This window comes from Sus scrofa, chromosome 9, assembly GCF_000003025.6.
Source record: "Sus scrofa isolate TJ Tabasco breed Duroc chromosome 9, Sscrofa11.1, whole genome shotgun sequence".
In the NCBI taxonomy this organism is placed as follows: Eukaryota; Metazoa; Chordata; class Mammalia; order Artiodactyla; family Suidae; genus Sus; species Sus scrofa.
Window position 1 is genome coordinate 33979050 of NC_010451.4, and position 14650 is coordinate 33993699.

General features: G+C 32.5%; 1 protein-coding gene across 1 annotated transcript in view; it reads left to right on the forward strand.

The window, feature by feature from the left end:
* The window catches only part of DYNC2H1 (dynein cytoplasmic 2 heavy chain 1), a 319035-nt gene that overhangs the window by 258130 nt on the left and 46255 nt on the right, over positions 1 to 14650 (forward strand). The window contains 1 exon segment of the mRNA XM_021062717.1: positions 1497 to 1706. Within this exon segment, the coding sequence (XP_020918376.1) occupies positions 1497 to 1706 (210 nt within the window).

Genomic DNA, 14650 nt, shown 5'->3' on the forward strand with positions numbered 1-14650 from the left:
TCACTTGTACTGTATTTGAATTTTAAGTATTTTTGGTGGTTACTTTCCTAAATCAGCCTTTTTAAAAGTTTACTACAGTAAGTTTTCTGTTGTCTTGCATTATAAATGAGTAGAATCTTGCTTGAATGATCTGCGTTTGGGTGTTATTCTATAAAATAACAGTGCAAATGGTGCAGATTTGTCTCATCAACTTAATATAATGGCTGAAAATTCATAAACTAAACTATTTGCTAATCTTTGCCAATCTTAGTATAAGAGTGGTAAAGATTTAAGTACTCCATTGTATTTACTTTCAGAGATGGCTTTTAATATAAGGAATCATGCAAAGTCTATAACCTAAATTTTATATCAGTTTTATAAATTGATTGAGTTATGTTTTAAGTATTATTTATTGCATGCTCTGGTTCAAATGGTTAAATTAATCTCAATCTAGGGGGTAATAATTCTAATTAATTTTCTTAATATTATACTCTTTTTCTCTTCTAGTTTTAGTTTTGAGTTCACCATTTATTTATTTAAGTAGGTACCTAGTTGTACATTTTTGTCTCTATCAAAAATGATTTCAGCAGCTTTAATATTTTAAACATAACACTAATAGAAATAAAGTACCTAAATTTGAACTCACAGGCTAAATTTATCTTCAGGAATGATCTTATGCCAATAAAATTTATTTCATGATTATTTTTTGATGAAAGTAGCCATATTAGATCATGACATTAAAATATTAAATTATCATACACATTACAAGAAAAAAATTTCATAGAACATATGAATGTGATAGCCATTAGAACAAAAAGAGGGGATCTTTAACCTAGGACTATAAGCAAAATACGTAGAGAAAGTTGGGATAATGGGTGGGAAGTAAGAGTATAGGACTTGCCAGATTTATCTCTTGACAGTTCTTTGAGGCTTTTAGAATACATTTGAAGGTGATTTTTTTTTTCTTTTACACATAAGCTGTTTAGAAACAGCTGGCATTCCTTGAGTTTTTCTTAATAATTTGTAAAGCCCTAGAAGTTCCTTATATCAGGCCTGTTAATGTATAAATGTAGAGATAAATACTACAATATAATATTCACTGGTATAAGATCTTTAGTGCTATTTCTCAAATATACATATAGGTAATTTTCAAACTGAATTAAATGTTCATTCACATTTTTTTCAAAGCTACAATTCCTTCTCCTCTCCTTATAGTGGTAGTGGTAACATAGCTTTTCTTTTTTTTGCATTGGCTTACAGTATGCCATTCTTACCACTACTGTTTCTCAGCCTGGCTCCTCTTTCTCAAACCCATCCTCACACCACTTTAAATGTTCATGAACTCCAGAATTCCTTTCCTATGTATTTACAGGTTTAATAAATTTGATCATTCATAATAAAGAGTATTTCAAAACAAGTTAGACCAACAAAAGGTTTTAATACTTTTTGAATGTTTTAGTATATCAGTGATTTGTGTTACTTTTCAGTGAATATGATATGATGTATTATTCTTTTAGAACTCAAACCTGATTCATCAGAAAGTGTTGCCTCCTAATGATCGACAAGGATCTCCAATATTATCATTCATTATTCTTGAACAATTTAATGCCATTCGCTTAGTGCAAAGTGTTCATCAGTCTCTTGCTGCTCTCAGCAAAGTCGTCAGAGGAACTACCTTATTGAGTTCAGAAGTGCAAAAATTGGCAAGTGCTTTATTAAACCAAAAGGTAAGCCAATGCTAAATATAGGTTTTGATTCATTAGTGTAAGTGGCTCTTCCATCATGTATATATTTTTCAGGAGTTTTACAATTTATAGTAACAGAAAATCCAAGTGAAAATAAGCTATATAGGAATTAATTAGCTGTAACTGAAGGATCCGTGGGTAGCTAGCATTAAGTCATTGGCTGTCAGATTGTGTTATTAGGCTTAAAATGGTCATCAGTTTCTCAGCTTGTGTTATTTCTGTATCTTTGTATTCATACTGTGTGTGTGTGCTTGCGTGCATGCATGCGTGTGTATGTATGTGTGCACGTGCGCCTCCTCCATATTAGTTTCATTTTTGGGCATGTCCTCTACACATGTTGTTACCCAACCATCCGAGTCTTATAGCACCTGAGCCCTAAGTCCAACAGAAAGAACACCTGTTTCCTGGCAACTCAAGCAAAAATCTTGGAATTAACATTGATCCAAACTGATTGGCTGTGTTTTGTGCCTAGTTCCATTCTAGTTCTGTGGGCAAGGTGTGCAGAGCTGTCATTGGCTAGGGCTTCAACCAAATGCCTATCCCAAGAACTGGGGATAGATTCACCTCCATTTGTAACACACACTACAAGTAAGAGAAGGATGGTTGCATAGTAGAAAATCATAAACTAAAGAAAAGGAAATCAACATGTCATTTGCAAAATAATTGGACCATTTTAAGTGACATTAAAATCCATTTATTTCAGATCTATTGAATGGAAACAAAAATTTTGGCATGTCTTACATAGATTTACATTTGCTATTTGGAAAATATAAACCTTATAGAATTTGGCGTCTGAAAAAGATTTCACTAAGGCTGTACAGGAATATAAAAAGGAAAGAGTTTTTTGGTTGTTCATTTGTTTTTTCCCTGCTGTTTACCCTCAATATAGAGAAACCTCTGATAACCTAAAAGTCTCTTTATTGGAATATAAAAGGTAGGCTTCCTAGAACTTCCTATATCTTACTCTTAAACATAAAAAAAGATTTCTATTTTAATTCAAGCTGCTATAACAAATTAACGTAGAATGGATGACTTAAACAACAAATATTTCTTTCTCACAATTCTGAAGGCAGGGAAGTGTAAGGCCAGTAAGAACTGATTCCTGGTTTCCTGATGACTGTCTTCTTGTTGTGTCTTCACATGGCAGCGAAGAATGAGAGAGAAAGCAAAGTCTCTCCTCTCTCTTCTTATAAGGGCACAAATTCAATCATAAGGACTCCACTCTGTGAACTAATTACTTCAGCAAAGCCTCATCTCCAAATATCTTCACATTAGAACGTATGAATTTTTGGGGGATACAAATTTTCAATCCATTGCAATATCCAATTCTTTTTCACATATACAAAAAGAACTTCCCAGCAAATTTATGTTACTTTTTCTTTTACCCTGAAAAAGAATCTCAGCTTTGCATTGTTTCTTTATATATAGATTACTGTCTATGTTATTCAACTGTAATTATCAGAATACGGTAGTATTGTATTTTACTACAAATTATAACTAATTTTTTTAAAATCTGAAGTAGATATATTATCAGTCATGAAAAGTACATGACACAGTGAAGGAACAAGTGGGAAAAGGTTCTAAAAAACTTTGAAATTACATTAATTAACATTTAATCACCACATTAACACTACACTACTGTTATATCCATTTTATTGTGAGGAACCTGAGACAGAGCAGTGTTGAATAACTTGACCTGTGTCACACAGTGAATATATTTTACAAAATTGGGATTTGAATCTAGACAGATCTGATTGTCATAATAAATGTAAATGACTTAAATTTATTTATGAAAAGGGAAATACTCACGAGAGTATATTTCTTTAAAATCCAACTACATGCTGTATAAGGGAAAAATGTATGGTATAGACTAGGTATACTTGCATTAAGAGTAGAAGAAGAATAAAAATGAAACATGACGTATGTAGAAGAGAACAGTAAGTCTCTAATGAAGTATAGTAAAACTGAGGTTATGTCAGATTTTGAGGTCTTTAAAGCCAAAGAAAGGAGTTTGGATTGAATTTTGTAGGTAGTGAGAATATTTTCATGTAGAAATAATGTAGCAAAATGGCAAAGAATGCTGCCTACAAAATAGATATGCCTGGTTTGTCCTATTCTACCATTTAGTAGCTGACCTTGGGCAGGTCACTTAAACTTCTCTAAACTTTACCTTTCTCATTTGTCAAATGAGAATAATAAAGGGACCTACCTCATGAGATTGTTATGAAAGTTAAATTATATCATGAGGAAAGTTCATGGCTTGTAGGAAGTACACTCTAGATGTTAGTTATTTTGACATTGTTACTTTAAGAGAATTTCGTTATGTGAAAAATAGCTTCTGGAACATTCATGTAATAACATGGTGCAAAATGAGTTTATAAAAGTAGGGATACCAGGTAGGTTACCGTTTATTCATCTCAGAAAGAGGTGGGTAGGGCATAAAGTATGATAGTTCAAAAAGATGATATTGATGAAAAATATGGCAGATAATAGCAAACTTGTTTTCTTCTTTTTTTTTTCTCCTCTTGTTAACCATCTGGGTAATCATTGCCATAAACACTTGAAAAAAAAAAAAGAAAAATTTAAATTATTTTTATGACAGTAATAGAACATGACCTACAATAGATCTTACTGTAAGATAATAAAGGAAAGAAAAAATACCTATAGAAACAATCCCAAAACAATTATCAAAATGGCAAAAGAATATACATATTGATACTTACATTAAATGTAAATGGAATAAATGCTCCAACCAAAAGACATAGACTAGCTAAATGGATACAAAAATGAGACCCATATTATCTGCTCTCGGCAAGAGACCCACTTCAGATCTAGGGACACATACAGACTGAAAGTGAAGGGATGGAAAAAGTTATTCCATGAAAATGTAAATCAAAAGAAAACTGGAGTAGCAAGTCTCATTTCAGACAAAATAGACTTTAAAATAAAGATTTCCACAAGAGACAAAGACATAATGATCAAGGGATCAATCCAAGATGAAAACATAACAATTGTAAATATATATACACCCAACATAGGAGCACCTCAATATATAAGATAAATGCTGAGTCATAAAAGTGGGTTTGAGCCTTGGGTGCCTGAAGCCCAATGATGTATTTTTAATATGGTAAACCTCAGTTGAGAACCTCCAAAAAAAGAAAGTGGATTAAAATCTAAATTTAAGACCAGATACTATAATACTCTTAGAGGAAAAAAGGCAGAACACTGTTTGACATAGTTCACAGTAATGTCTTTTCACATCCACGTCCTAGAATAATAAAAATAAAAACAAAAAATAAACAAATGAGATCCAGTTAACTTAAAAGCTTTTGCATAGCAAAGGAAACCATAAACAGAACAAAAAGACCATCCATAGAATGGGAAAAAAATATTCACAAATGAAGTGACTGACAAGGGATTAATCTGCAAAAGATACAAACATCCCATACAATTCAATCTCAAAAAACAAACACCCCAATCAAAAAATGGGCAAAAGATCTAAATAGATATTTCTCTGTAGAAGACGGGAAGATGGCCAAAAAGCACATGAAAAGATGTTCAGCATTACTAATTAATAGAGAAATGCAAATCAGAATTGCAATGTGGTATCACCTCATACAGGTTATGTAGTCTATCATCAAAAAGTCTGCAAACAATAGATGAGTAGATTAAGAAGATGAAGTACACATATACAGTGGAATACTACTCAGCCATAAAAAAGAATGAAATAATACCATTTGCAGCAACATGAATGCAACTAAAGAGTCTCATGCTAAGTAAAGTAAGTCAGAAAGAGAAAGACAAATACTGTATGTCACTTATATGTGGGATCTAAAATATGGCACAAATGAACCTATCTACAAAACAGAAACAGACTCACAAACATAGATAACAAACTTGTGGTTGTCAAAGGAGAGGGAGGAAGGAGTGGGATTGCTGAGTGTTTGGGGTCAGTAAGTGCAAACGTTTACATTTAGAATGGATAAGCAATGAAGTCCCACTCTATAGCACAGTGAACTATATCCAGTCTCTTGGCATAGACAATTATGGAAGGTGTAAGAAAGGGAATGTGTGTGTGTGTGTGTGTGTGTGTGTGTGTATAACTTTGTCACTCTGCTATATGGCAGAAACTGGCATATTGTAAATTGTACTTTAATAAAATTTTTTTAAAAGTAGCTAAAATGATAAGTTGTGGGGAAAAAAAGAATAAATGTGCAGTGCATATGCGAAAAAAGTCCACAGGCAATAAATGCTGGAGAGGACACAAACAAAAGGGAGCCCTCCTACACTGTTGGTGGGAATGTAAATTGGCACAACCATTATGGAAAACTGTACAGATTTTCTTCATAAAACTAAAAATAGAATTACCATATGATCCACAAATCCCATTCCTGGGCATTCCTGGAGAAAACTGTAATTCAGAAAGATACATACACCTCCATGTTCATGGTAGCACTATTTACAGCAGCCAAAACATAGAAGCAACCTAAATGTCCATAGATAGAGAGATGAATAAAGATGTGGTACATGTACATAATAGAATCTTATTTAACTGTAAAAAGAATGTTATCACTGAGTCATATGATATCACTTATATGTTTAATCTTAAAAAAATGATACAAATGAACTTATTTTCAAAACAGATTCACAGACTTTGAAATGAAACTTATGGTTACTAAAGGGGACAGGTGGGAGGGAGAGATGGATTGGGAGTTTTGGATTGTCATGTGCACACTATTGTATATGGAATGGATGGCCAATGGGGACCTGCTGTATAGCACAGAGAACTCTGCTCAGTATTCTGTGATAACCCATATGGGAAAAGAATCTGAAAAAGAATGGATACGTGTATACGTGTAACTGAATCCCTCTGTTGTACAGCGGAAATTAATACAACATTGTAAACCAGCTCTACTTCAATATAATTTTTAAAAATGGAAGAAGAAAACTAAATAGGCTTTATTATATGAAACATTTTCCTTGAGTAAGACCAAAGAATGAGGAGTTCCCTCTGTGTGCAGCAGTTTAAGGCTCCAGCAGCTCAAGTCACTGCTGAAGGCACAGTTTCAATCCCCAACTCAGTGCAGTGAGTTAACCATCCAGCGTTGCTGCAGCTGTGATGTAGGTGACTGCTGTGCTCTGTCTGGCCTGGGAACTTCCATATGCCACTAGTGTGGGCAAAAAAAAAGACAAAAAACCCAAAGAATGGTATTTTAGAAAAGGATCATAGATTTTTAATTCTTTATTGCATCTTCCTTTTCCCTTAACCCACTAAGATCTGCTAAGTGTTTCCTTATTTGGCATAGCAGTAGGACCTGATGACTTATTTCCTAAAACTATGTTTATGTAAGATTATGCAATCTCATTTTATTAAATTAAGTATTCTTTATTATAATTTAAGAAATAAAGCTTCTGAAATATCACTGTTTTTGAAATATTTTGATAATTTGCATGGAAGTGAATTTCTAAAAAGTATTTTACAAAGCACATTTAAATTATATCACCAATAGTGTTTTTGGAAATATTTCAGGGTTTGGGTAAACTCAAATGAGAGTAGGCTGACTTTCACCAAGATATAATCAGTAAAATAGTTTCTGACATTTACTTTCTAATGAGTTTCCCCAAAAATATGAATCTAGTACTATCCCATTTATTTCTGGATAAAAATTTAATGTTTTATTACATTTACATGTGACATGTCCTGAATTATGTGACATAATTTAATGTAATTTAGGAAATAGTTCAGTACTTGACATTTTCTTTACTGTATCTGAAATGAATGGAGGAAGAATTTTCCTAGAGAGAATTATGACTGTTATTTCCTTGATAGTTTCTGGTGACTTACTGAAACTTTTTTTGTAAAAAGTCACAATAATTATAATTTGTTTGTTAAGGACAATGATATTGTAAAATCCTGTTATTCTTCTTTTACATATTAGGATATAGGCTTTAAATCAATTGAAAAGATAAAAATTGAAAAAATACAACACTATATCTCTTCGTCTTTCTTGCTGACTAATCACTAAGGGAATTAACATTTTATAGAAATTAATAGATAGTGTTACTTCTTATAAAATTACTTTAATATAGTATCCTTTTTAAAGCTAATGTGAGAATTGCCTGTTTATTTCAGTTTACCCTAACATGGTGGTAACATTAAATGGCTTTTTAATTTTTTTAAATCAGGGTGTCACTCAAAAATATAGCAAAATTGCTAGTGTATCCTGACTCTGAGTTTCCAAAAACCTGTGGTTAAACTTGTTTGGATCACTGATACTTTTGAAAATTGAAGGAAAGAGATGCACTCTCTTCAAATATGTATATGTACGTATGTATAAACATATACACAGAGCTTTTTTATGACTTCAGGATACTAAGAGTTAAGATCTACTCTGATAGTCAGATTTTTTTTCTTTCACTCCTTTCTGTCATGGCCTTCTTTATAGTTGTATTTCTCAAAATACCATCTTCAGACCATTAGCATCCCAGAGAACTAAGTAGAAGTGGAATTCTCAGGCCCCACCCCAGACTATTTGATTATGAACTTTAAGTGTGTTGCCCTGCAATCTGTGTTTTGTCAATCCCTTGAGGTTGTTCTAATGCATGCTAAGGTTTGAAAAATTCTCTTCTGTAGTCAGAAGTCTCATCAAAAAGCAATAGCACTTCCCACATCACCTTTTTGCCATCCCCAGTCTACTTTTGTCAACATCTCATGCCATCTCTGTCTTTGATTTTCATGTGTTTGGGGAAGAAGAAAAGAGGCCCTTTCTCATAAATTGGTTGGTGATCTTATCTTTTCTTAGCTTTTTAAAAAATTTACCCACCTTCATGCAAATAAGTTCTTAGAAAAGTCATACTCAAACTATTTTACCAAATGATAATTATTAATTTTAAGTAGTTTGCATTTTTCCATTAGAATAAAGTAGTAACTTATGTTTCCTATAATAACCTTACCAGTTGTGTAGCCCTCATCTAATTTTCAGCTGTTGTATCTCCCTTTTACTTAGACTAGGAAATTAAAGCTGAAAGGAGTTATTCTCCTGGTAAAGTGTCAAAATCTATACTGCAGTCTTGATGTTGTATTTCCTAGATCAGTGTTCTTTCTACTTCATCTTTCATGGAAAATTGTTAATTTGATCATGAAACTAAATGGTAGTCTATGTTGCAAGAGGCAGTTAACCAGCTTTGAGAAGACTGCATTCCACAGTGGTAGCAATCCTGATTACTATCCATGAGGATACAGGTTCAATCCCTGGCCTTACTCAGTGGGTTAAGAATCCAACGTTTCCATGAGCTGTGGTGTAGGTCACAGATGTGGCTCGGATCTGGCTTTGCTTTGGCTGTGGTGTAGGCCAGCAGCTGTAGCTCCAATTTGACTCCTGGCCTGAGAACTTCCATATGCTGGAAATGTGGCCCTAAAAAGCAAATAAATAAATAAAAGAAATAAGGAAAGAAATCAATTCAGTAATGGAAAGACAAACATCCCAATTTTAAAAATGTGAAGAAGATTTGAATAGACAGTCTAACAAAAAATACACAGATGGCAAAAAGCACATGAGAAAGCACTCAGTATCATTAGTCTTTAGGGAGATGAAAATTAAAATCACAATGAGAATATCAATATATAAAAATCTGTTGTATTTCTTTAGAATAGTAATGAATGCTGGTCTATAGCATTTATAGTATCCAAAATGAAATTAAGAAAGCAATTCCACTTTCAATAGTATTGAAAAGAAGAAATGCATGGGAATAAATTTAACCAAAAAAAGAACAAGACTTATACATTGAAAACTACAAAACATCATTGAAAGAAATTGAAAGAAAAATAAAATAAATGAAAAGTCACACTTTTTTTTCACAGGGAAATGGAGAAGTGACTATGTGGGTACAAACTATTTCTAGGGAGTGATGAAAATATTCTGTAGTTAAATCGTGGTTTTGGGTGCAGAACCTTATGAATCTCATAAAACCCACTAAGTTGTACACTTTGAAAGTATAGATTTTATCTCATGTGAACTGTCTCAATAAAAAAGAAATTTTAAAAAATCACAATGAGACAACACTGCTTACCCTCTAAAATGGCTTAAATTAGAACTAATCATGTCAAGTGTTGGCCTGGGTGAGAAACATCTGAAACTCTTATATACTCTGATAGTTGGACTTTTTATTAATAAGACATGTGAGGCCACTGTACCACTCATGGGTATTTATCCAAGAAAAATAAATGCATATGCCCTTATAAATATTTGTAAATGTTCATAACAGCTTTATTTTTAATAATCAAAAACTGAAAACAGCTGATATTCAACAGATGAAATGATAAATTGTAATGTATACATAAAATGGAAAGCTAATCAGCAATGAAAAAATGAATACAGATTTATGTAATAAAATAAATGAATCCATTGTTATGCTAGTGTTTAACAACTGGTCATCTAGCAATGAAGCCCTGATATAAAACATTTGCTGATTTCCATAGTGTAAATATTCCTCCTGAGGCTGATTTCAGATCACCAATTTAAGTCACTGAATGAAGTTGGGAAGAGATGCCCTGCACTAATAATAGTATTCCCACCATATAGATACATAGATATAAGTAATCTCAAGCACATAGGTAGTAATAAAAGCCATAACATAACTGGAAAGTGATGAATTTTAGATATTTGGTAACTGTTTTAAATAAAATTTTATCTAGTAACTTCAAATAGTTATTTTACAATAAAGGCTGTTTAACTACTGGATTACATAATTCATAAAAATTTTAAAATCAGCTCTTATGAATCTTTGCAAGATGGTTCTGTTACATCACTAAATATAGTCTCAAAATAATTATACATGGCAATAAAAAATAAGATGAATAATGTATAATTTAATTGATGTTATAATTCAAAAAATTCAAATATTTTTCAGCTTTATTTTCATACAGTTGACAAATTCAAATTAGTATATGTTTATAGCAAATAAGCACTTGCCTGGAAATTAGGCTGTTGAGGTAGTCCTGGATTATAAAGGGAAACAAGAAAACTTTTGAAGATGAAAATATTGTCAGTGATTTTTGGTTACATTTTGAATTCACCCTATACAAGTTTAAATACTATTTAGAGCCTAAAGTGAATATATTATTTTTAATTGAATTATTTACCAAAATTTAATGTCATTTGAAAGAATATATTTAAGATTTTTAAACATATATGCACATAAACAAACTAATGATTATCTACTTTGTTTTAGTTAATAGCTGTTTAATTTGATATTAAAGGTTTAATAAACTAACAGACTAAACTTAAGTTCTTTTATTTCACCTGAAGCAATTGGTTGACTAGTTGCATTAGTAATCAGAAGTTACTAACATTGGCCCAGTAATTATTTAATGTTATTCTAATTTATATTAATGAATCACTTTTACCACGAGGGTATAAACAACTACTTTTGAAACTACTATACCATTTTACAATAGTAAGTAGTCATTTCTAGCTTAAAAATCTGAACAAAAAGTCATAATTTAAAAATTTTAGGTATGATTAATTTTAACATGATTAATACAGCAAATTATTAAAGCTCAGTATTGTCAGGGTTGTCAAACTTAGGAAATCAAAACTCAGTATTATTTTTATAGTGTTTATAAGTCAAATTTTAATATAAACCCTCAGCATATTTAACTCTGCTCTTGATGTGAGTTCAGTTAAAAATCTATGATAAATTATTGATACAAATTATTTTAACCTCAACATGCTTACATCATATGTATAAACATACATATATTTAATTATGCCAACATGATATTGGCCTAAATGAATTTATCGTAGAAATTAATGCAGAAATAATCCACAAATTCTTAAAATCTCAAGGACTGCAAAAGCATAGAAATTTGTTATTGAACATTATTCTGAAATAAATTTCACAGAAGTAAATATACACTCACTGTTTTATTAGATTTTAATAGATGAAAAATGTTTAGAACTCTGGACAACAGGCATCATTAGGCAAATTGGATATATAGGCATCTTTTTTATAACTTTTTTCAGAATGTGCAAAGATGGAGGGGAGTTGGAATTTTTTAAAAGCTAGTAATTGGATGATATAAAATTCAGCAAATATTTATGGATCTTCTACCATGGACTCTCTATACCATGCCAGGCCCTAGATGTAGAAAAAAATGCATAGTACACAGTCTCTGTATTCAATGAGCTCAATATATGGGTAACAAAAAAATTATTCAGTACACAATGCTGATGGAATAGATGCTGAAGAAACCAGGAAACTAGTCTCTTTTTTTCCTTTCTCACATTTTTCCAATAAAGTTTTAAAAATTGTGGCAATATACAGTAACATAAAATGTATCATTTTAAGTGTGCAATTCAATACGTCACATTTTTGGGCAACCAATCTCCAGAACTCTTTCCATTTTACAAAACTGAAGTTCTCTTCATTAGACAGCTTCCCATCCCACTCCACCCAGCCCCCAGCAACCACTATTTTACTTTCTATCTCTATGAATTTGACTATTCTAGTTACCTCCTGTAAATGGAATCAAGCAGTGTTTGTCTTTTCCTGATCGGTTTGTCTCACTAAGCATAATGTCCTCAAGGTTCATCCCTGTTGTAGCATGTGTCAGTATTTCCTTTCTTTTTGATGCTGAATAATTTAACATTGTTATGTATATGCAGGTGGTCTCTGACTTAGAATGATTCAATTTAGGATTTTTCCACACATGCTGGTGCAGAAGTGATATGCATTCAGCAGAAATCATCCTTCAAATTTTGAATTTTGATTTTTCCCCCTGGCTAGCAGTATATGGTAGCTTACACTCAAAATGCTGAGCAACAGTAGCAGTTAGCTGCAGATCTAAGCCACGCAATCATGAGGCTGAACAACTGATAGACTGCAATCATCTTGTATCCACACAGCCATTCTGTTTTTCACTTTCAGTGCAGTATTTAATAAGTTACATAAGCCATTCAACACTTTATTATAAAATGGGCTTTGTGTTGAACGATTTTGCCCAACCACAGGCTAATGTACTTGTTCCGAACACGTTTAAGGTAGGCTAAGCTAAGCTGTGATGTTCAGTAGGTTAGGTGTATTTCATGCATTTTTGACTTACAATATTTTCAATTTGCAATGGGTTTATCTGGACATAACCTCATTGTAAGTTGAGAAAGATCTGTATCACATTTTGCTTATCCGTTCATCCATCAATGGATTGCTTCTCCCTTTCCACCTTTTTATAATTTAGTGTAATCTCTTAATAAGTATTCTATAAATTTGGGGGGGGGGTCCCTGGTGAACTAGTGGTTAAGGATTTGGCATTGTCATTGCTGTGGCTCGGATTATTGCTATGGCAGGTGTTTTGTCCCTGGCCCAGAAACTTCTGCATGCTGCCAGTGCAGCCAAAAAAAAAATACATATTTCTTAAGTTTTCAATGGAAAACTGAAGTTACATGTCCTGAGAAAGAAAATAATATGAGTCTCTTTAAAGAGAAAACACAGAATAAAAAGATTTTTAAAATAAGATTCATATTTTAAAAGAAAAATAAATCTCTCGAATCTGAAAGTCCTTAGTTTGTCTGGTGCTTTTAAAAATTATTTCTCTGAACTGATAAGAAAATTGAAATCTTTGGGAGCTAAGTAAAGATCTTAGTAAAATTAAGTTGGAATCCATTCTAACTTTTCTCACAAATTATGATCTTCAGAGTTGTAATTCTTCTTATGTATAGATGGTAAGGGCTTTATCATTAAATTGTTTTACTCTGCAGCTATCTTTATCATTCTGAAATATAATTCTCTAATGATGTATGTTTGTAAAATAGTTGTAACTAATTTAATTAGTTAAATACAGTTGTAAATTATGGCTAGTGTAGGAGTTAGTTATAATTTGTAAACTGTACCTATTGCTAATCACTTCATGTGAAATTGAAATTATAGTGAACTATTTATATTTTTCTTTTTCCTTTTTTCCCTTTTTCCCTTAAAAAAAATTAAAAAAAAAATGTGTACATGTAAGAGTAACTTGATCCCCATGCTGTACAGTGGGAAGAAAAACAAAAAAACTATAAATTGAAATTTTTTTTTTTTTTTTTTGTCTTTTTGCTATTTCTTTGGGCCGCTTCCGTGGCATATGGAGGTTCCCAGGCTAGGGGTCGAATTGGAGCTGTAGCCGCTGGCCTACGCCAGAGCCACAGCAACGCGGGATCCGAGCCTCGTCTGCAACCTACACCACAGCTCACGGCAACGCCGGATCATTAACCCACTGAGCAAGGGCAGGGACCGAACCCGCAATCTCATGGTTCCTGGTGGGATTCGTTAACCACTGCGCCACGACGGGAACTCCCTGAAATTTTTTTTTTTTTTTACCCTCATACTCTGAAATCCCAGTGCAACTCCTAGTACTTGAAATAAATAGCAATTACAATGCTGTCTCCCTGTTTCAGGCACTGTAGTAAACTTAAATCAAATGAAAGTTTATTCATTTCCAAAAACTGAAGTTGGTTTAACTTCAGCAGTGCACAAATGATGGATGACCAGTGTTTCACTTGTGTCTGAGAAACAGCACATCATTTTTACTAGTGGAATAGTGGTGTTTGTCAGTAGTATGGATAATTACATTATTAAATGGAAAAGGGAAAAGAGTTACTAAAAGTGGTCCTTTTTTAAAGTTCATATAATAAACATATTAAGGTTGTGGAGTGGAAATTAAAACATCCAAGATTATTCTAGTGTGTTTTCTGGTGCAAGTCACTTAAACTTTCTCTGCCTTAGTTTCTCATGTTTGTAAGGGGAATAATAATCCATCCCAGAAGGTTGACGTGAAGTGTAAAGTGTTAATGTAAATGAATTGCTGAGAACAGTGCCTATATGGGTTAGTGCTGCAGAAGTGTTTCTGTTGTTACCCTTCCAATTTTCTTGAGGGTCTCCATGGACTCATG